Source organism: Hylobates moloch, unplaced genomic scaffold, assembly GCF_009828535.3.
Source record: "Hylobates moloch isolate HMO894 unplaced genomic scaffold, HMol_V3 SCAFFOLD_2, whole genome shotgun sequence".
Lineage (NCBI taxonomy): Eukaryota > Metazoa > Chordata > Mammalia > Primates > Hylobatidae > Hylobates > Hylobates moloch.
In genome coordinates, this window is record NW_026652277.1 from 65913770 (window position 1) to 65936114 (window position 22345).

The 22345-nt window shown below is 42.7% G+C and overlaps 1 protein-coding gene across 4 annotated transcripts in view; it reads left to right on the forward strand.

Moving 5' to 3' along the window:
• The window catches only part of KIT (KIT proto-oncogene, receptor tyrosine kinase), an 82574-nt gene that overhangs the window by 20448 nt on the left and 39781 nt on the right, over positions 1-22345 (forward strand). For all 4 annotated transcript variants that reach the window (XM_032151289.2, XM_032151304.2, XM_032151280.2 and 1 more), the window contains exons 2-4: positions 17039-17308; positions 19813-20094; positions 21159-21295. In XM_032151289.2, the coding sequence (XP_032007180.1) occupies positions 17039-17308; positions 19813-20094; positions 21159-21295 (689 nt within the window). The remainder of the gene's footprint in view (positions 1-17038; positions 17309-19812; positions 20095-21158; positions 21296-22345) is intronic.

Here is a 22345-nt window from a genome sequence, read left to right on the forward strand (position 1 = left end):
GCTGTCTCCCTGCTCCTTCATGTTGCCTTACCCCGTTCTCTTCTTGCTGTCAAGTGCAGTAATTATAGTAGTAGTAACAACAGGACCATTTTATTTGACTATAAAGCATTTAAAGGATTTGAAGGTGGAGATTTTGACCTATTTTACCCCCATAGATGTCAAAACTGAAGTCTGTAGAGGTCAAATGAGTTTTCCCAAAGTCTCACATTGCTTAAATTGGAATCCATGCATGTCTAACTCCAAAACCCACACCTGTTTTCATAATATTCCTCTTGTCTTCACCTGCTCATCCAAGCTCAGAGAAGCACCATAATTTCCAGTGTCTGATCCTCCTTCTAGACTTTCCAATATTGCTGAGTAAAGTTACAAAGCTGGACCCACTTTTTGTTTTAAAGCTCCTTTTTTGGAAATAATTTCAAACTTACAGGAAAATTGCAAGATTAGTACAGAAAACTCCAGTACACCAGTTGTTAACATTTTGCCACATTTATTTTGTTTGATATACATATTTTTTTCTGAACCATTTGAGAGTAAGTTGCTAACATGACCCCCTCCCCCACCTTTGCTGTGCCCCCTTGAAGACTCACTGAAGGAGACAGCCTTGTATTCTGTGAGAAACACCGAGGCCACCCAGGGTGAGTTCCTCTGCCTCCACCCAAGTGCAGCCTTTACCTTGTCCCTCTAGAGCTGAGGGCCCTGCTCCAAGGAGTGACACTGTGAGCTGCTCACTTGTGAGCCCTTTAAATTAAACTCATATTCTAAAACACATGCACTGCCATCCTGGAAATTGGCTCTCTCTAGCACTTAAAAAATAGATCCTCCTCTATGGCAAGGTAACACAAAGGCAAGTGAAAAGGGGCTCCTTGAATGTTTTACCAACTCCAGAAAGAGGGGAGAAAGGAGATTCGCCTCTGCTTGTTATCCGGAGCTGTAGGTGAACTGTTCTGCTGATAATTGAAGTCTATCTGCAGAACAGTTATCAAGGGCAGTAACCTTTTTTCTAGCAACGGCCTCAGATAAAACTTGTTTTTCTTATTAATAATTTTGTTTTTACTTCCTTTGGTATAAACCACCCCTGTGGCCATAAAGTGACATTTTTGAAAGTGGAAATAGACGGAAAAATGTCCTGTCTGTTCAGTGTGGGATGGAGGGGAAGGTGCAATTTTCCGTATTTGACAGGCCCATTAAAGCAGGATTTCAGAGTATATTCACTAGCAAAACGTACTGATTTACCCATTATAATGAAAATTAGCTTAAGTATCTGAGTCAAGCAAAATTTCTAGCATTTTTAAGAGCTAGAAAATCAGGCCTTTACAAAATGTAGATCATAATTGAAGACAAGTTTTAAAAATGCCTTAGGGAAATAATATTAATAAAATGTCAAGACGAATGGATAAACAAAAATATAGCATATACACAATGGAATATTATTCCTCCTTAAAAGGGAAGTCAACTTTTACAAATGATACGACATAGATGAACCTTGCAGACATTATATTGAGTTAAATAAGCAAGAGACAAAAGGACAAACAGTGTATGATTCCACCTATATGAGGTACCTAGAATAATGAAATTCATCCAGACAGAAAGTAGAATCATGTTGATCAGGGGTTGGAGGGAGGAGAGAATGGTGAGTCATTATGCAATGTTTCTGTTTGGGATGATGAAAAAGTTCTGGAAATGGATAATTGTGATGGCCGTACAACAATGTGAATGTACTTAATGCCACTGAACTGTATACTTGCAAGGTTAAAATGATAAATCTTATGTCATGTATATTTTACCATAGTAAAACATTTCTTAAATGCCCCAGTTGCCAGATATATGCATATATATACACGTGCACACAGATACGCATATGTGTATGTATAAATGTTAATCAGCCTCTCACTTATCTATGTTTCGTTTGATATCATTCAAATTAGATGCCATAAGTTAGAACTTGAGTTTAGGGTTGTCACACTTTTTTATGTCTTGAAGTTTTCATTCGTCCTTTTTTTTTTTTTTTTTTTTTTCTGAGAAGTTTTGCTCTTGTTGCCCAGGCCAGAATGCAGTGGCACGATCTCAGCTCACTGCAACCTCCTCCTTCCCAGTTCAAGCGATTCTCCTGCCTCAGCCTGCCGAGTAGCTGGGACTACAGGCGCCCACCACCACACCTGGCTAATTTTTTATACTTTTGGTAGAGATGAGGGTTCACCGTGTTGGGCAGGCTGGTTTCGAACTCCTGACCTCAGATGATCCACCTGCCCCGGCCTTCCAAAAGTGCTGGGATTACAGGTATGAGCCACCGCGCCGGCCTTATTTGTCTTCCTCAAAAACCTCATTTCTCCTCCTGAGCCTGCATGGAATTGACATTTTGCAGAAGTTTGAGTTTCCTGATAGGAAGAAATGTGGTGATTAGTGAATACTGGAGCGCCTAGCTCACACTCGCCCACACCCGTGCATGTCCAGGACAATGCTAACATGAAGGCAGTTTGCACTTGAGAGGTACTCCTGCAGGATCTTGCGAGGATCCGGCGGCGCCCATCTGTTTGTGGAGCGTGCAGCCAGGAGGATCTGCTCAGAGGTGAGATTGCACCAGGGCTCCCTTTTGTATGTCCTAGGTCTTGGGGGGTGAAGCCTTTGACTAGTGTGGCTGATCTCTGCCATGCTCTTTTGACCTGTTTCTTTTTACTTTGCTCTGAATTGTTCTTTAAGTGAAGGAAGCAAATGTTCAAAGAAGGGATGAGCTCTCTACTCCGACCCCAAACCTCACAGATGGTGAGGGCCTTGTTCTGGTGTTTATTGGATTCCAATCCTTAGTGCTTTTCTGGTTCACGTTTCAATATGTGCTTTCCAGAAATCAAAACACAGAAATCTACATATTTACGGCGGCGGGGATGGGGGTGGGGGCTGCGGGGAAACGGGGGACTGTGCTGGGCTGTTGGGAAGAACCCACCGGAAATGAGAAAGTTCCTCCTTTCTGCTCAGGGATGGATCCCAGTATATTTTGCTTGTCACATCCAGACCTTATCCAACTCCCCAAAGACTGACTTCATCATGGCAGAGAAAGGTTTCCTCTTAGTCTGTCTCTGAGATCAAAAGGGGAGGTCTTTCCTCAAGCATTAGGTTGTATTTTTGTTAGGATGAGTGAGTGAGAAGAGAATATATTAAGTAGTCCTATGAAGGTCTTTGCTGCTGGTAATGTATGTGTATCTAGGAGAAGTCTGACCACATAACTAGCTGAGAAAGGTCCGTCTTTGAGTGTTGAATGATACTTGCATCTTCATAGTTAATTATAAGATGTCAGAGCCATAAGGCAAATTTCATGTTTAGGTCCTTATTCTAATTCTGTGTCCAAAGAGTAGTATAAAAACAAAGTAGGCCTGGCATGGTGGCTCACACCTTTGTAATGCTAGCACTTCGAGAGGCCAAGTCGGGTGGATCACCTGAGGCCAGGAGTTTGAGATCAGCCTGGCCAACATGGCTAAAACCTGACTCTACTAAAAACACAAAAATTAGCTGGGCACGGTGGCAGAGGTTGCAGTGAGCCGAGATGGTGCCACTTAATTCCAGCCTGGGAGGGCGAGACTCCATCTCAAAAACAAACAAAAACAAAGTAGATGTTTAGTTATATTTATATTATAGGAGAATCACTGCTATTCATTCTTGCCACAAACATTTGAGTGTTTTCTATGTACAAGAACTGAATTTTCTTTTCTTTTTTTTTTTTTTTTTTGAGACTGGATCTCTCTTTGTCTCCCAGGCTGGAGTGTAGTGGCATGATCACAGCTCACTGCAGCCTCAACTTCCTGGGCTCAAGCAATCCTCCCACCTCAGCCTCCCAAGGAGCTGGGAGTACAGGCACATGCCACCATGCCCGACTAATTTTTGTATTTTTTGCAGAGATGATGTTTAGCCACATTGCACAAGCTGGTCTCGAGCTCCTGGGTAAGCAATCCTCCCACCTTGACCTCCCAAAATTCTGGGATTAAAGGCATGGGCCACCGTGCCTGGCCCAAGCACAGAATTTTTATTAATGTAAGAGATTTCTTTATCTTTTTTTCTTTTTTTTTTTGAGATGGAGTCTTGCTCTGTTGCCCAGGCTAGAGTGAAGTGGCACAATCTTGGCTCACTGTAACCTCTGCCTCCCAGGTTCAAGCGATCCTCCTCCCTCAGCCTCTTAAGCTGAGATTACAGGCACATGTCACCATATCCGGCTAATTTTTTTGGTATTTTTAGTAGAGACAGGGTTTCAGCATGTTGGCCAAGACTGGTTTTGAACTCCTAACCTCAAGTGATCCATCTGCCTCGGCCTCCCAAGTGCTGGGATTACAGGTGTGAGCCACTGCGCCCGGCCGATATTTCTTTGTCTTGACCGTTTTTTTGTTTTTGTTTTTGTTTTTTTTAAAGACAGAGTCTCGCCTTGTCACCCGAGCTGGAGTGCAGTGGCGCAATCTCGGCTCACTGCAACCTCTGCCTTTCTGGTTCAAACGATTCTTGTGCCTCAGCCTCCTGAGTAGCTGGGATTACAGGCATGCTACACCACGCCTGGCTAATTTTTGTATTTTTAGTAGAGACGGGGTTTGCCATGTTGGCCATGCTGGTCTCAAACTCCTGGCCTCAAGTGATCCTCCCGCCTCAGCTTCCCACAGTGCTGGGATTACAGGTGTGAGCTACTATGCCCGGCCTATCTTAACCTTCCGATGAGGCCATCGTGTTTAATTCCAAACAATGTAGAATGATTAAATCAGGATAATTGGGGTTATCCCATCACCTCAGCATTTATTTCTTCTAAGCATTTAATTACAGATCTTAGAATTGTTAGTGGCTTTAGACTAACTCTTTACTTTGTCAAATGAGAAAAACAAGGCCTAGAGAACCTAAGCGACTTGCCTAATGATTTAGAATCCAGAACTGCTATGTCTCTACTAGTATATATTTTCCCCTTCATCCTTCACTAATTGCTTAAGAGCAAAAGTACGCAGTTATGGCCGGGCGCGGTGGCTCACACCTGTAATTCCAGCACTTAGGAAGGCAGAGGCAGGAGAATAGCATGAGCCCAGGAGTTCGAGATCTGCCTGGGCAACATAGTGAGACCTCGTTCTCCACAAAAAGGCAGGGGGATGGGGAAGACAAAACCCCCAAAACCCAAGTGTAACTACCCGCAAAAGTATGCAGTTATACATTTCATCTAATATATACAAATATTAAATATTTAACAGACACCAAACATTTAATAATTTTGCTTGTCTTCTCCAGCCTGAGAAAAGCTTTGACAGATGTCCTATCTCTAAAACACACTCACCGGAAGCGTGAGTCATTGCTGCTGGGTCCTCTTAGTAAGTTTCCTTAGAAGCGCACAGAACATTTAACATGTTCTCTATCCTGAGAGTGCTGTTCAAAAAGCAGAAGCAGCCTGAGGGCATCTTCTTTTGCCACCAGGTGGCACGCTTGTGAGTTGGGAACTGGTGGAAGGAATGAGTCAAGGTGAGGGTTGCACTAAAATGAATCTCCCAGCTGGGCAATGTTGAGGAATCTGAGTGGGGAAATGCTTCATCACAGAGAATGAAGTCTGTCTGATTTGCCCAGAGATCACAAAAATAAAAGAAAAGCAGAACATGAAGATGCTACAGGAAAGGTGAGATCGGCACAAATGATACCTTGGCACTATGTCCGTGTGGTTTAAGGCAGAAAATTGAAGGGCTGACTTGGCCCTGAGGAGGAAACTACTCAGTAGCAGAGGCAGGAAGGGCCCAAACTACAAGTGAATCCACCCAGGTTGAACGCCCTCACAGAGGTGTGTGGGTGGAAGGTGGGTGGGGTGGGGTGGTGCAGCCTGACTGCCTCCGCTGCAAAGGATGTGCCTTTGTGTGCAGTGTGACATCCCTCTCTAGCCTTGGTGAGCCTGGGAACCACTTCGTCTCACATGTCCTGGGAAATGTGGGACCTACATGTACCATGGGCCCCTTTGTACCACTGAGAGTCTCCTGAAAAGAGTAGGTCCAAAAAAGGGAGGGGGGGGCTTGAGCCCAAAATGGGCTTCTGCACCTTATTGACACATGCATCAGCTCCTGGGCAGGTCAACTTAGGAGCCCTTCTAGTCACCCCTCTGGCTATCCCTCCCCTCAGTTCCTTCTTTCTTTATTGCCGTCTTCCTCTGTGGATGTTCATCTCCCCAACTCTTCATTCTGAGCCCTCTGGAAGCACCCTGTGTCTTCATGCTGCCATCAGGCACTGTCTCCCACATTCACTGACTCCGAGGATCCTCCCTCCACCTCCTCCCGCAAACTCCTCCCTGACACCAGCCAGCCCCCACAGTTGCTGCTCCCCCAGCAGTACAACAAAGCTCCCTTCTTCCATGTTCCATTTCTGCCATACCAATGGCCAGGCCTGCTTCTGCTGTACCAGTCGCCAGGCTCTGCATCTAGAGATCCTGGTTTGACTACTGTGGGCAAAGCTCTGGTGGTTCTGACACGCAGCTGGGGTTGCTAATGAGTGTGTGAGTTCTATGATTGTTTCTCTTCACTGCTGTCAGTGGCCAGTCCTGTGCCCTGGAGACTTGGGGGTGGGTTCCCCATCCTTCTGTGCTCCCCAACCTACTGCCTTGTCCTGAGATTCTAGTGTCCATCTATTTTGCCACTAAAAGTAATGGCAAAAACCACAATTACTTTTGCACCAATCTAATAGAAAGCCCTGTGCACCGTCTGATCTGGAATTTCCTGGTTCTCCTTTAGCAGTGGAGTCATTGTCATCTCTATCCTACTTCAGCCACCCTGGGCCTTGTCATTTCTCTCTGGCCCCTCTGTTCTTTGTAGTCTCCACTCCCTCCCTGGGGGATTTCATGGATACCACTACCACCCTCTGTGTGCCAGTAAGACTCCAGAGTATATCTGTGGTCTCGACCTGTCCCCACCTCCTGCCTCCAGTTTCCAGAACCTTTTTGCTGCTGCCTGCTGGGCCAAATGCCTCAAAATCTGTTTTACCCCTCCAATCTATTGGCACCCCATCTCCCCATCACGTAAGACAGAACCAGGGATATTTTTCTCCTTCTTCTTCACTGTCCAGGGCCAGCCCACCCAAGGTCCCAGGCTCGCCTGGCATATAGCCACCCCTCCCCTTCATCCCACCACGTCTGGTTGATGCCTTCATCAGCTCTTTTCTGGGTCCCTGACTGGTTGTCTCCTGGCTGACCTTTCTCCAGTTCTGTTCCCCTTGCACTGTCCTTCACTGCTCCCAGAGGAGTCCTCCTAAAACATACATCTGCAGCTCACCCCCTTACCATGACGGAGGAGGCCTCCGGGGGTCCTGCCCTCCGTCCCTCTCTGGCCTCACACCTGCAGCAATTCTGAATGATTTTGTGACTCCTAGGCATTGACGCTACTAGTTCTGTGATATTTGGTCTTGAATGTCTCTCCCTTCTCCCCTGACCCAAGTGATAGACCTTTCTCCTCTTGTACCCCTCAGCCTGGCCACACACATCACTTGTTTTGAGCCCTAGGAATCTTTTTCTGAGCCCTCTCCTCTTGCCCACTGCCTTAGTTTCCCAGCTCAGTTCTACATAATACGCTGCTCTGTGTTTTAGCCTGTACTTGCTTCATTGTATGGTAATTATGTGAGTCTGTCTTCCCCACGGGGCTGTGAGCCCCTTCTTTGTACTCCCAGGCGAAATGATAGGAGCTCAATTCCCATTTCATCAATGAGGACACATCACACAAGTGCTTGCTTTGTTACTGATCCAGCCTTGTTTGCCATTAATTACTGACACTCTAGCTTTAGCTTTATTTCTCTGTTCTGTGATTCCCCTGTGTCAATTAGTTCATCATCTTTAGACCAACCTTGAAATATACTTAAGGAGCTACTTTAAAAAAAAAAAAAAAAAAACAACTAAATATGCTGTAATGAAGTCTGTTATTTTGTGAATTTTAAATGGCTAATCATTTTAAAATGGTATAATGCTATTGCTTGAAACCTTAAACTGTCCAAATTCTGTAAAATCACTAAATATCATGTACATAATACAGTACTGAGACCTGGCATGCAGATAGGACATATCTTTAATTTTTAAAAGCTAAACAGAAATTTGCATTGTTCAAAGGAACTGGTTTCTCAGGCCTGGACGTGGGAGTATTACAATGAAAGATAAGGAGGAGATGATGTCAAACAGTTACCTATCATTCACCTCATGACTAAACCTGAGTAGGTTTTTTGTTTTTCTTGAAATGGGGCCCTACTCTGCTCCTCAGGTTGGAGTGCAGTGGCACAATCTTAGCTCACTGCAGCCTCGACCTCTTGGGCTTAGGTGATCCTCCCACGTCAGCCTCCTGAGTACCTGGGACTACAGGAGCGTGCCACCACACCTGGCTAATTTTTGTATTTTTTGTAGAAATGGGGTCTCACCATATTGCCTAGGCTGGTCTATAACTCCTGGACTCAAGTGACCTGCCTGCCTCGGCCTCCCCAAGTGCTAAGATGACAGGTGTCAGCCAGCACTCCTGGACCTGAGCAGATTTTACTCATGAGTTCTGCCTAAATAAGTGCTTTAATCTCTGTATTACTGGATTAAAGATAGATCTGAACTTTCTCTTACCCAGAAAAATCTTTGGAAATAGAAAGTATGATCCATCCAGGCATGTTCTCAAACTTTTCCACGGAATGACTTTTAAAGATTGGAGGTACCAGGGATTTGAGTGGGACATTTGGGAATATGTAGTTGTAAAGTGATTCAGTTTCTTCGAAAGCTCATTTATTTCCTCCTGAAAAAAATACATTTGATTTTACCTTCTATATTACAATATGTAAAACAATATGAAAGACTGTTTAAAATTATTTACCACTGAGTGAAATCGACCTTCAAGAAGACTCATAATCAACTTTGGGAGGCCAAGGCGGGTGGATTACTTGAGGTCAAAAGTTCGAGACCAGACTGGTCAACATAGTGAAACTGCATCGCTACTAAAAATGCAAAAATTAGCTAGGTGTGGTTGTGTGCCCCTGCAATCCCAGCTACTTGAGAGGCTGAGGTGGGAGAATTGCTTGAACCCAGGAGGCAGAGGCTGTAGTGAGCCGAGATCGCGCCACTGCACTCCAGCCTGGGCGACGACACAGCAAGACCCCATCTCCAAAAAAAAAAAGACTCATAATCAAACATCCTCAATGAAAAAGCATTGCTCTGTAGGGTGATGCCACAAATTATTTAACCATTCTTTCCTTTCTGCCCCTTTGCATCTTCTGTACTGTAGACATTCCTTCCCCCTGCACTTAGTACGTGCTATATTCCGGGCACTGGACAGAGACCTTACTTTGGATTGTGAGAGCTCACAGTTTGGTTGCGTTGGGGTCCCCATAGGACTAGCTTTTCCTGAAGCACCACACCCCTTCGTGCTTTGAGAACTTCGTCTTCGCCTTCCTTTTCCTTGAATACACATAGAAACACATACACATGCAAACACATATACAAGGTCTTCCTGGCTCAGCTCTCCCCTACACCCTTTCATGGTCCTTCCTGGCAGCACAGGCCTGTAGCACGTGCGTCACCTCTTGACGTTTTTATTTCATTAGCATTATGTCTTTGCACAGGGCTGTGAGTTCCCCCATGAGCATCTAGTTCTGGTTACACAGTACATGCATGTGGAAAGGTCAGACTTGAATGACGATGGTGCAGTGGGCTCCCCACAGTAGAACAGGGACATTTTTGGGATTCTCTGTTGCATGGCTTCCTTTGGTTCATGTGGGTGATGCAGAGTTGATTTAGTCTCCCCACTGCTGAGCAAGAGTGTTTTGAGGACTCGTGTGGTTTTCACTGAGCTCATACTCCCCCTCCCCAATCTGCACGCTATTTCCAGTATCATCTCTTTGTTTGTAAAGCCTCATGGGTGTTGTGGGCGATTACTGGGATCCTTCCATCATGCTTTTCATCCAGTTTATTCCTATGGGGATATAAAAGTATGTCTGAAACAGTATGATATACAAATCATTAGCTTTTTTATTACGAATTGTGGTTAAACACTATGTGAACCGGAGAGTAGTTGAACTGCAATGCACAGGCTCTGCCCTAGTCACAGTTCTTCCTGCTCCACTTCCCCAAAACTAGAATAGGCCTCTCTAATGTGGTGGGTGTTGTTCCCCGCCATTATTTTGTCTAGTTCCTTATATTTGTGTCCAAAGGAGGACAGTTTAGAAAGGACGACTGTTTAGAAAGGACTTCCTTACTTTTAACCGCAGCTATCAATCCAGTTGTTGGAGCTTTAGCCTTTTGTGAAGGATAGAAAGACCTTGCAGTCATGGTTGACCTGGGCCAGCCACTGCGGAAGTTGCTGGGGAGCACCCCGGGCTCCATCAGCAGGTCGCTCCTACTTCCACAGATCACTGTGCCCAGAATTGCAGTCTCAACTAGTCTGTGAATTGACGTGTTAAAAAAATACTACAGGTATGCTTTGAACATTTTATTTTTACTTAAAAACAGAAGGTGGACAGTTGCCTATCTTTTGATGGAGGGCCAAAGCCTCTTCTTTGAGTTTTGGTTGAGCGATGGGCTTTCTCAGGAAAGTTCTGAGCTGCCATTCTTTCCATACACCACACCCACAATGCAGGGTCTGTGATTCCTTATTTCTGTGTCCTTAAATGGAGTACTTGTGAAACAATCCAAATGCAGAACCCCTGCTAAGTTTTTGTAAATTGGAGGCCCTCCTCCAATCTGCTAATGTTTGCCCACATTTAATTCAATAGTAGGCTTTCTTTAGTTGAGCGACCCATATAAAGCCTTTCTTAGTTATGGAAAAACTAGCATCTTTCTCCCCAGAAGCACACACTCATTTTTCACCAATTTTCATAATGTGCACTTTATACATGTAATTTATACATAATAAAATATCAAATACAACTCCCATAAGCAGGTTTGGGGATAAAACCAGATGACTCATGGTGTGAGCAGAAGAGCGAAGATACACTAGAGAAGAACTTAATAGTATTGGACATTAAAAATGCCTTAGGCAAGGTCAATGTGGTTTAAAATAAGAGCTTCCAGGTCTTTCTGCTCAGAGTTAAAAGACCTTCTCCTGCCAATGCTTATTTAGTATAAGCTCAACTGTATAGAAAAACTAAATAAAAATAGTGAAGCAATTAATTTTTTAATGACGTGATTTAAAACAACATTGAGGGGCTCACAGAGGCTAATAATAGAGGCCAGTGTGATCAGATAAAAAAGTGTCAAGATAGCTGAGGCAGGTTTTAGGTTTAGCTGGGCTTAAAGAATTGTTGAGTTTTTAAAAAATTAATTGCGGTAAAATACATGTAACTTAGGATGTACTATTTTTAAGTGTCCCAGTTCTGTGTGGCACCAAATATCTTCACAATGTTGTGTAACCATCACTACTAACCATTTCCAGAACTTCTTCATATCCCAAACAGAAACTCTACTTAATAATAACTGTCCATCCCCCTCTGTACTCCCTCCTCACACCTTGATAACCTGTTCTACTTTCTGTCTCTGTGAATTAGCCTATCCTAGGTACGTCATATAACTGGTATCATACAATATGCCTTTGTGTCTCGCACATTTGACCTAGCATACTGTTTGCAAGGTTCATTCATGTGTGGCATGTATAGAATGTTACTTTTTTTTTTTTGGCTGAGTAATGTTCCATTGCATGTATATACCACATTTTATCCATTCATAAGTTATTGGGACCACATTTGGGTTGTTTCCACCTTTTGGCTATGGTGAATAATACTGCTGGGAATATTGCTGTACAAGTATGGGTTTGAGTTTCTGCTTTCAATTATTTAGGTTGAATTTTATACTACTAGTGATGAGGGAGACATAGCAAGTACCTGAAGAGGTTATAAGCCAGAGGGTGTGTTGGCATTTCTTTTATTTTGAACTATCACTAAAATCTCGCATTGTTGACTGTTCATAAGTGTCCCCTTCCTCCTTTATGCTCTTTGAGAGCAAAGGCCATTTTCTAGGTTCAGCACTTATCAAGTAGCTGGGATAAGTATTTACTGAATAGTTCCTGGAGTTCCTAGCTTAAAGCCATCATTCCTTATGGTACTGGTTGGTCTCCAGAGTGTTGGGTTTTACCACCTATCCTTTTTTTGGGTTAATTAATTAACATGTGTTCCGGGAACAGAAAACAACTCTTAATATTAGCCTTAGCCAAACATAATTTGGGAAGTACATTTGCTAATGCAAAAAGTCCTGGGGTAAATAAAACACAATTCAACAAACATTTGTTAAGAACTTGCTATCTACCATGCACATTTCAAAATTTGGAATTTCAGAGCAATTTCAAAGCTAAGTTGGAATACCTTTTTGAAAGGCGTTCTCTTAATATGAACCTATACTCTTTTAAAAAACTTTACGTTTTTTAAAAATTGTGAGACTACTATAACAATATTAAAGAATTTAAAAAGGAGAATAAACATTACAGTCCCACCCTAATAAAAGCCCTATTTTCGTTTTATAATGTGAGTTTATAAATCATTTATTTTGAAAATAAAACCCTGAATACTTCTGGTGGCAATTATTTTAATTATTTTTTAAACTCTAGAAGTGAAGCATGAACTCATGATCTTGAATTTAGAGGGCCCTTATTTGGAGGGATGCGTGGCTGTTTGACTTGATGAAGCCAAGCTTTTCTTGGTGGAGCAGCAGAATCGACATGGGTCATCTTTTGGGGATAGATCTGTAGACTGTTGACATCTGTTATAGGGCCTGGCTGTTTGTTTAGGAGCCTATCCTCTCTTTATTCTTTCATACGCTCAGGATTGAAGAAAATGTTTTCATTACTGTGCTAGAGGGAAAAGGACGATTTAGGATCCTTACCTGCGGGATCTAAGACTTTGGAGTGGATGTAGGAGATAATGGACACAGTTGAACATCAGTACAAGGCAAATGAGTGATGGACTGCCTCTGTTGGTGGGATTTAGTGAGGACAGGTTATCGCAACATGGAGTGGCTAGGGAACAATATCCACGAAGAGGCTGTCTTCAGCGGGGCTTTACACAAGACAAGACGTGTCCGAGGGACACAGGCAGAAAGGATGATGGGCATGACAATGGATGAAGAATGTTCTCAGGATCCTTAGCCAGTCAGCCTAAGGAGAGCCAGGTTGGGTCCAGGGAAAACAGCTAGAAGTTAACCCCACGGCAGTTTCTTTAAAGTTGTAAGAGCTGCTACTGTTAGCTGCTACTGTTAGCTGCTGCCGGCTCTGTTGTGGTTTTGAGGCTGGGGATGGAGTTGTTAAAAGGATATTGTTTAGGCTGATGGACCTCAGAGTTTTGAGGGAGGATGAGTTGGGGTGGGGTGGGTGGCGGCTGGCGGGGAGTCCTTTAGGAGAGGATGTTACCTCTGTGAAGTAGTTGGCTGGTCTCGGGTGGGACAGCAGGAATGGAAGGGATACAGGGTGTGTGGAGGGGGCTCTGAAGGAAAGAATGCTAGGATATGCTGCCCGAGAGGGGGAAGTCAGTAGGAACATGTTTGGCAGATGATGGAAACTCTTCCCATACATAGGAAGTGGGTGAGTCCGGACTGATTTGGAGGGCCAATAAGAAGTTCCATTTCTGGAATAAGTGGGCCTAACATTTATTGTGTGTTTTCCATGTACCCAAGCATCGTTCTAAGAGCTTTACATAACAGCCTTATAAAATAAGTACTGTTACTATCCCCACTTTACAGATGAGAAGCTGAGGGCAGAGTTGAGTAGGAACTTGCCTCAGGCAGAGCTAAGATGCAAGTCCAGACAGTCCTAACTCAAGAGCCAAGCTCTCACTTGGTGTGCTAAAAGGCTTTCCTGCTTTTCTATGACACCATGTATTAAAAACTATCCAGTCCTGTTTTAATCTCCTTGCGTGTGTTACTTCACTTAATTCTCAGAAAAACTCTATGAGATGAGGGTATTTTTATCCTCGTTTTCCAGGTGTGGAAACTTGGACACAGAGTTAGGGTGATACGCCTATGTCACACAGCTAGACTTAGCTGCATTGGCCTCGTGTGTCTCAGGAAGTCAAGGCTGTTTGACTGGATTGTAATTATCTATATCCATTAGATCAACCCATGAGAAAATGGAATTGATTGAAATAGATTGCAGTATAAATTCTTTAAGAATTATTGGGTCCAATTTGCTATCAATATCATGCACATTCATTGGGAACCGTTCCTTTTTAAAAGGAATAAATAATATAAATAATAGCATCTCTATTGCTGCCTCTGTTTTTATTATTTAGTGCTCTGTACAACTCTGAAAATAATCCTGGCCACTGCGTGTCCATATTCTTGCTGCCACATTTAGATGCTGCACCTAGTGGACTCAACGTCTCATTCTATAGCCTTTATGACATTGTTGCTGCCTAATAATATTTAATGCTTATAATTGGCCTTATTGTCTTTTGGTCTGGGGTGTACTTTGCTTGACATAATGGAGCTACAGTTGATGCCACCACAGGCAATATTTGGCTAATAAAGAGGAATTGAGACTGGTCATCTCTACACACACCTGCAGGAAACAATTTCCACCCTCCTATAAAGCACCTTCAGTCTGTCTCTACCCACAAGTGCTCTTCTTTCTATCTCATATGTGAGGGGGTCTCCTGTTTTCTTTACCTTTAATCCTGGTTTGGCTACAGATCTCTATTTCTGTCTTGTACTGCCAGAACCACCCAAGGGAGAGGTCTGCATTTGCAGCCTGTAACCCTGGAGCAAACGACACTTCCCACTCAACTGAAATTGTACTTTAGAATTTACAGCAGTCTCTTTGTAACCAGATTAGGGGTCTTTTGTTCATTCCCTGCCATCTTACTGTGGCATCTGCCCTTAAAGCCACCACCCTCTCTTTGCAACTTTGTACTGCATTGCCTTCTTTGCCACTTAGCCTCTCTCCCTTTTCTTCCTGGTGGTTCTTTTTCTTAAATCTTTTTCTTAAATCTCTCATGACCCTTTCCTAACACCCTCTTGGCTGGAAGAGCCCTTTAAGATCAGCTTGGTTGGTTCCTCAAACCCTTTTCTTTAATGATCTGATCTTGTTTTTTAACTTCATAAGGTGTCACTGGACCACCATCATCTGAATTCCAGGTCATAAGCAACCCACTGCTGAGAGGTCCCATTACTGACCAGGTTGTACCTGTGAGCAAATTACACCTCTCACATCCCCTCCCCTCAAAATATGCCCCCATCCCCTATCCTCAGCCATCCTGAAGTTGTGTGGCTCTCTCAGATCAGTCCTCATCTGCAACCTTGCATATGGTGGCAGGGGACATAAATCTGATGTGCATAAACCATTCCCTTCACCATTCTGCAAGAGGTGACTGAAGGCCCCAGGGAATCTTGTTATCACACTGCCCCAGCCCACCTCACGTGGGGACCTTGCCTTCTGCCTCCTCACTGAGGTCTTCCCTGAGTCAATCTTTTGCTTTTTCATCCCGCTGTTATGGCCCTCCTCTGACAATCTATGGTGTCTTTTCCTCTTTATTCTGAATTCCTTACTGTAGGTTCTCATTACTTCTGCCTGCGACCAGCATGTTTCACTCATTTCCCTGAATCTAGTTGATTCTCTGGGATCTCACTGTGCATGTCACTTCTCTGCTGAAAAACCTAGATTGAATCTACAGGGTCCCTGAGGTACATTCCCAGAATTTACACCCAGAAGTTCAGGACCCTTGATGGATCTGGTTTCACTCCACGTAGTTTCACCTGTCACGTGCTCTGCAAGGTACCCTATTTTTTAGCCAGGCTGGTTTCTGAATAACTCTAGAGGCTCTGTGCTCACTTCACTGCCAGCCCTTTCTTCATGCTGTCATCTTCTTCTCCTCCTCCTCCTTTGCCCTTACGATATGGTTACACTCCAGCCCACCTCTTGCTTTTTCTTCAGATTGACAGTAAACCTCATAGCTATGTTTTACTTCAGTAGTTCTATTGTTTTTAGAGAGACAGAGTCTCGCTCTGTCACTCAGGCTGGAGTGCAGTGTTGCAATCACAGTTTGCTGCAGCCTCGACCTCCTGGGCTTAAGTGATCTCCCACCACAGCCTCCCGCCTCAGCCTCCCATATAGCTGGGAATACAGGTGCCCACTACCATGCCCAGCTAATGTTTTTTCTAGTTTTTGTAGATGTGTTGGGCAGGGGGGTCTCACTGTGTTGCCCAGGCTGGTCTCGAACTCCTAGGCTCAAGCAGTCTTCCCACCTCAGCCTCCCAAAGTGCTGGGATTACAGGCGTGAGCCACAGCACCTGGCCAGCAGTTTGTTCTTTAAACCCTGAAGTGTATGTGAGGACCATGTGTCACACTAGCATGGACTTTTCCCCAGCATCTAGCATGGTGCTTTTGTAGATGATAATTCATGAATAGGTATTTGAATACATGGAGGCATGCATGGCTGAATGAATTGGCTGTTGTAAAATTTCTAGGGTTCAGGTTTCATATTCAGAGCTTAAAGTTTGCATCTTTATAAACTAAATAGTTTCCTATCTAGGAAACCTATTTAGGCGTTAGGGTGTTAAAACAGGTGTATCATTTTCTGCCTTAATGTTTAGAGATTTGTGAATAGTTCTCCTTTTGATGAACATTGCCATGTAAAGAGAGTTATATAGAAATAACTGAATTCACACAGTTTTAAGGAAAAGCTATTCTATGTCATGGTCATGTATATTCTGCCAAAGAGAGTGACAGGCCAGTAGTTTTTTTTTTTTCCCCCGTAGTGTGAGATTTTGTTTCTGTTGTTTCTAAGCTGGGTGTCTGCATGTCCACACTGCGAAGATGGCCCATATTCAGAATGAAAACTTGACCCAGTTGTATGTTTAGCCCAGAGGAGGCTGGGGCATTCAGCACATCCTGGCTTGGGGACCAAATGTGACCCTCAGGATTAATATTGAGGGTTGGAGAAAATAATTTTCTAGATGAACTTAAGAAATTTTAGACAGAACTCTCTTTTCAGCCATAAATAGCAGGGCAGCTTTGTCCTATTTTTATTGTAGAGTACACAGAAGATGGAACTCAGTATTGGAAGAAGTGCTTTATTTCGCCAAGGAAGAAGATCATACTCAACACGATTCTGTTTTTCTTGGCAGGCTCTTCTCAACCATCTGTGAGTCCAGGGGAACCGTCTCCACCATCCATCCATCCAGCAAAATCAGAGTTAATAGTCCGCGTGGGCGACGAGATTAGGCTGTTATGCACTGATCCAGGCTTTGTCAAATGGACTTTTGAGATCCTGGATGAAACGAATGAGAATAAGCAGAATGAATGGATCAGGGAAAAGGCAGAAGCCACCAACACCGGCAAATACACATGCATCAACAAACACGGCTTAAGCAGTTCCATTTATGTGTTTGTTAGAGGTAAATGCCTGGCTTTCTGCAGTGCTGTGCTTTCGAGAATTTAATATCCTGCTCTTAATTTTGGATGACGTCTGGATGACTGAGCCATAGATAAAATATCTCTGGCTGGGTCTAGAAGGCCTAAAACACATGTTTCTTTACTGTTCTCTCCCATCTTTTGATATGATGCATAGTGGCTTTGGGGATGGCCCCAGCTGGAGGACTGCAGGACTGTGATACTTTTCCTAATGAGATTACAGTAGGTTTAGCCCATTTGTGCTGGTGCTTTGAGTAAACCCTGAGAATCAATTAGGCCCTTTGGGAAAGCTGCATTTTAATGCCTTGAGATACTAGATACTCCCACTTAGTAAAAACACTTCAGGGAACCGAAGGCCTCTCAAGGCCTAACCAGACTGACACTGCAAAAGATGTGGCCCACTCTTAAGGAGTAAATTTCAGAAAAATAATTTGGTCAGCTAAACATCCCATGTCTGTCATGGGTTCTTTGTAGAGTTGTCATAGAAAAAAAGTGACCTCGTATAAACAAAAGAAAAATAAATACGGTAGTTGGAGTTCTGTGCTTTATTTCCTATGACAAGTTCAGTGATTTGTCTGTGATTTTAATAGTCAGAGTAAGCATGTTGGGCAGGGGTGTATCTTGTAGTTGATGTAAAAACTGTTCCACTGACAGCTTAAGGGACATATCCAAGTGACGGGAGGAGAAATAGAGTCCTATTTTCTAGTTCTGGGTGTCCCTGGACGGGGGCTGTCTTTGAAACAGGCCTGAGTGAGAGGCCTTATCCATGGTATTGTGAATGAATAATGGATACTTTTATTCTAGATTGGAGATCTTAGGTACCTCCTAAGTTCAGTTCCTCACTACAGTATTTGGATAAGATGATCTGTTCTGTCTTCCTTATGTAATTGTTAGGGAGCCAGGATGGTACAAATTCTAACATGCTCCATCAGGAGGTAATAAAGCTGACTCTAAAGCTTGACTGTGCCTCTCCGCTTTATCAGTTGTCCTTTCTGAAGTAGGTAGCTGCGAAGAGATATACCCTGGTAAGTCACCACTTCGCCTCAGGGCATGCTTCTGTAATTGCTGAGCTAATCCACGTGCTGTTCTTTACATTCAGGAAGGTATTCTGCAATTTCCAGGTGGCAATGAAGTATCATGACAATTGAATAAATGAGGAAAACTGTTGAATTGGTTAAATAACTCTAACGGGGCTCACAAACATTCTTTATAGGGAAAGTCATCTTCTGTATCTTGGAACTATCCTTAATTATAACAAATGTAAGATGTTTGAATATTTAAGTAATCTCTGTTACAGCAATGAAGGAAGGTGGGGCATCGTTGTAGGAGCTAGACTCAAGTGACCTACAAAGAGTAGATAGAACAGTAACTGGCTATGGCCTGGGACCATCCATAGTTCAACCATCATGAGGTCATTTATTTGCAAAATAAATTAGTAAGGCTGGGAGATGCATAATTTATCTTGGAAAACTTCTTTTCAAAATTGGTCAAGGTTAAGGATAAAACACAAACCTATTTCAATGATGTCAAGTTCATGTTTGTGAAACACCTGAGTTTCAGATGGAAAGGATAGTTTAAAAACAGATTTTTAATGAAATCTGTGGACCTAAACATGTATCTGTATTATTACACTGTAGAGGGTGGCAGCATATTGTGTATATGGAATTAGGTTTGTCTGGCTTCTATGAGGCCCCAGTCAGCCTGAGCCACTCCGAGTCTGTGCCTAGTGTCCTGTCATAAACACTAATAGTGTTCACTTTCACTCACAAGTGTCCTGGTGGGCTACGGTATTTGCCACAGCATTCCTGAAACTCACAAGCTCCCCTTGTGCATTTGAAATTATTTGATTTCCAGAAGTTACATTTACATGTTTCTTCAGAGGAATATGAATCAAGTGAGACTCACCTATCGTGGGTACTGGGTGGCCTGGTGAGAGTTTTCTGGATTCTCTTTAGAAGCTGAAAGACTCTGGACCCTGGAAAGAGTCCTGCACCGAGTGGTTAGAAGGAGGAAGCCTTTCCTGCCCTCACTAGGAATCATCACACTGGCTTATTGGCAGATGATCCCTGGAGTTGTAATAAAGTTTTCCCAAAGTTTTAAGAGCTCAAATGTTGCTCTCTGTTGGACCTGGGTTTGAGTTCCAATCAGCCATTTCCAGGTCATGTCACTTTAGGAGGATTGCTTTTATGACACCGCAGTTTCATCTATGAAATGGCAGTAATGATAGTACTGATCATGGGAGGGGCAATTTGAAGATTAAATGAGATTAAGTGTAATGGTCCAAGCTTAGTGCGTGATACATGGAAAGTGTTTAATAAATGTTAATTCTCAATAGTACTAGATGGATAAATTTTGCTTTTGTTTACACAGAAAAAAGCAGCCATTTGGGCCGCTAGTCATGGAAGGCAACATATTAGATCTTTTAAAAATTGTTTTCAGTGTCTGTGACCAGCCATTCCAACTACTAATTTTAGATATGCTTCTATAGATCCCGCCAAGCTTTTCCTTGTTGACCGCTCCTTGTATGGGAAAGAAGACAACGACACGCTGGTCCGCTGTCCTCTCACAGACCCAGAAGTGACAAATTATTCCCTCAAGGGGTGCCAGGGGAAGCCTCTTCCCAAGGACTTGAGGTTTGTTCCTGACCCCAAGGCGGGCATCATGATCAAAAGTGTGAAACGCACCTACCATCGGCTCTGTTTGCATTGCTCCGTGGACCAGGAGGGCAAGTCAGTGCTGTCGGAAAAATTCATCCTGAAAGTGAGGCCAGGTACTGGCTCTTTCTTATCTGCCTCTGGGAGTTGAGAACTCACTTATCTGAAGAAGACTTCTCTTCTCGTTGGTCCATCTTAGTGTAGTCAATCAGGGAGCTGGCTCTTCATAGTTCCCCCAGCTTCAAAAAAATGTCATCTGCTTTTGAGTTTGTTTATTTCATGGTCCTGATCCCGTGCGGCAGTTCATGACTGCCTCTCATAGAGGTGAATGTATCTGCCATAGATTGGCATTTAGACTGGACTGACCTAAGTCAGCCCAAAGTTTCATAATTGCATCAAGTATTCCTTCCAAGGGAAGTCCACTGGGCAGTTTGAATTATGTTGATTGAAAAGATTAGCATGCAGATGATTCATTCTTTGATTTACTATTGACATATGAATTGGCTTTCCCTTCAGCTGATCAATTGCAATGCATCCTCAAACTGTTTGAGATCTGAGAAGGAAAATTCCAGTTGACTGTGGAACTTGTTATGGTTGTGCCATTAAGTAGAATATTTCGTTAGCTGGAAGATAATCTAGGTTTTAAATCTCAGAGATCATCTAATTCAACACCAGTTGGCATTCAGCTATTGAGTACAGTTTTTATTAAGGCTTTTGAAAAAGTATACTTATTGAAATTAGGGAAAATTTGATTATTTAAAACCTGGGATTTCCAGAGGTGAGCAGGGTAGGATTTGCATGAGAAAGATGCCTGTTTGTTTAAAAGAATATAAGTAGTTGTTGGTCACATCCTCATGACACCATCAAGGTTGTCTGAAGTAAAGATTAAAGCAGCTTCCCTATGCTAGGGCTTCTACTTGGTTTGGAAAAATCATTTTCCAGAAGCATTATAATCTGACAGTGGGCATTTCTGTCTTTTTTACTCAATTTACTTGAAGGATGCATGATTTAATTGCTGATACCTTCAGATATGCAAGTAGTACAGATAGGTTAGCACCATGCTTTGTATTTTATTTAAAAGATGACAAAGTAAGCTGTACACATTTGAGGAGAAATGGTAAATCAAAATTTCATGCTATAATACAAATTATTTGAGAGGCCACATTTCTTTTCATTCTAGCCTTCAAAGCTGTGCCTGTTGTGTCTGTGTCCAAAGCAAGCTATCTTCTTAGGGAAGGGGAAGAATTCACAGTGACGTGCACAATAAAAGATGTGTCTAGTTCTGTGTACTCAACGTGGAAAAGAGAAAACAGTCAGGTGAGTGAATCGCTTCATTCTTCTCAACATATTGTTCTGTCTCTGTGGGAGATGATAAGTTTTCTCTTTCAGAAGAGTCTGTCCTGAAACTGCCTCGGCTAGTGTGTCTGTCAGAGGTGGATTGTCTGGGAGAGTGTTGGGATTGCATATTTCCCCCTTTCATACCTCCACATGGAGATATATACATTTATTATTAGTAACAAATAAATTTCATTTTATACATTTATTTTGAGAAACTTGAGAGAACTTCAGATTCATGTTATTACTTCATGCTGTTTCTTTGAAAAACTCTGTTAGGGACTTAAAAAACATGGTTAACTGCATGAATACTTTGATTTAAAGCTATTATTGATACTGTTTAGGCCAGACTATTTAAAATATTGAAAAGAGTTGCCACTTCCATACTTAAAAAGAATAGGCAGTCTCAGATATTCACCAGAAAACCCTTCCCTCTCCCACAAATTGGCCTATCCATTTGAAGATGGGTTTCTTTTTGTAAGGATCTGATTTCCTCCTTTGAGGCTGGTTACCTGAGATTAAGTTGCTAATGGTTTTCTATTTGTTTTAGTCACTATTAATAAAATTGTTATCCTTAATCTGAAACATCTGGGCATGTTTACATTTCCATTCATTTAACAAATGCATATTCAATGCCATTATACCTCAGATACTGGGTTAGGCATATCTTAAATAAATTTTAGCTAGTTATTGAAATTTTCTCCCTACTCAAAGAGCAGAGTTTTTACACTGTCTTAATTTCCAAATACTTTGCTTTAAACTTCCCATTGACCAAGTTTTCAGTAATTTTTGTTTGAGTAATCTTGGCCATCCAGTTAATTAGCTACCACAGTGGTTTTTATTCATTACACATGCATGCATTACATTGGAAAAAAGAAATACTATATTTTCTTTCTCCTCCTCTTCCTCCTCCTGCCCTGTGTTCAACATTGGCAATTTTTTGCCTGTTTAAAAAACTCTTTGCTAAACAAATAACCATGGTGATTACCATAATGCAAAGACATCGTGATGGTATTCATTTAGACCTGTGAT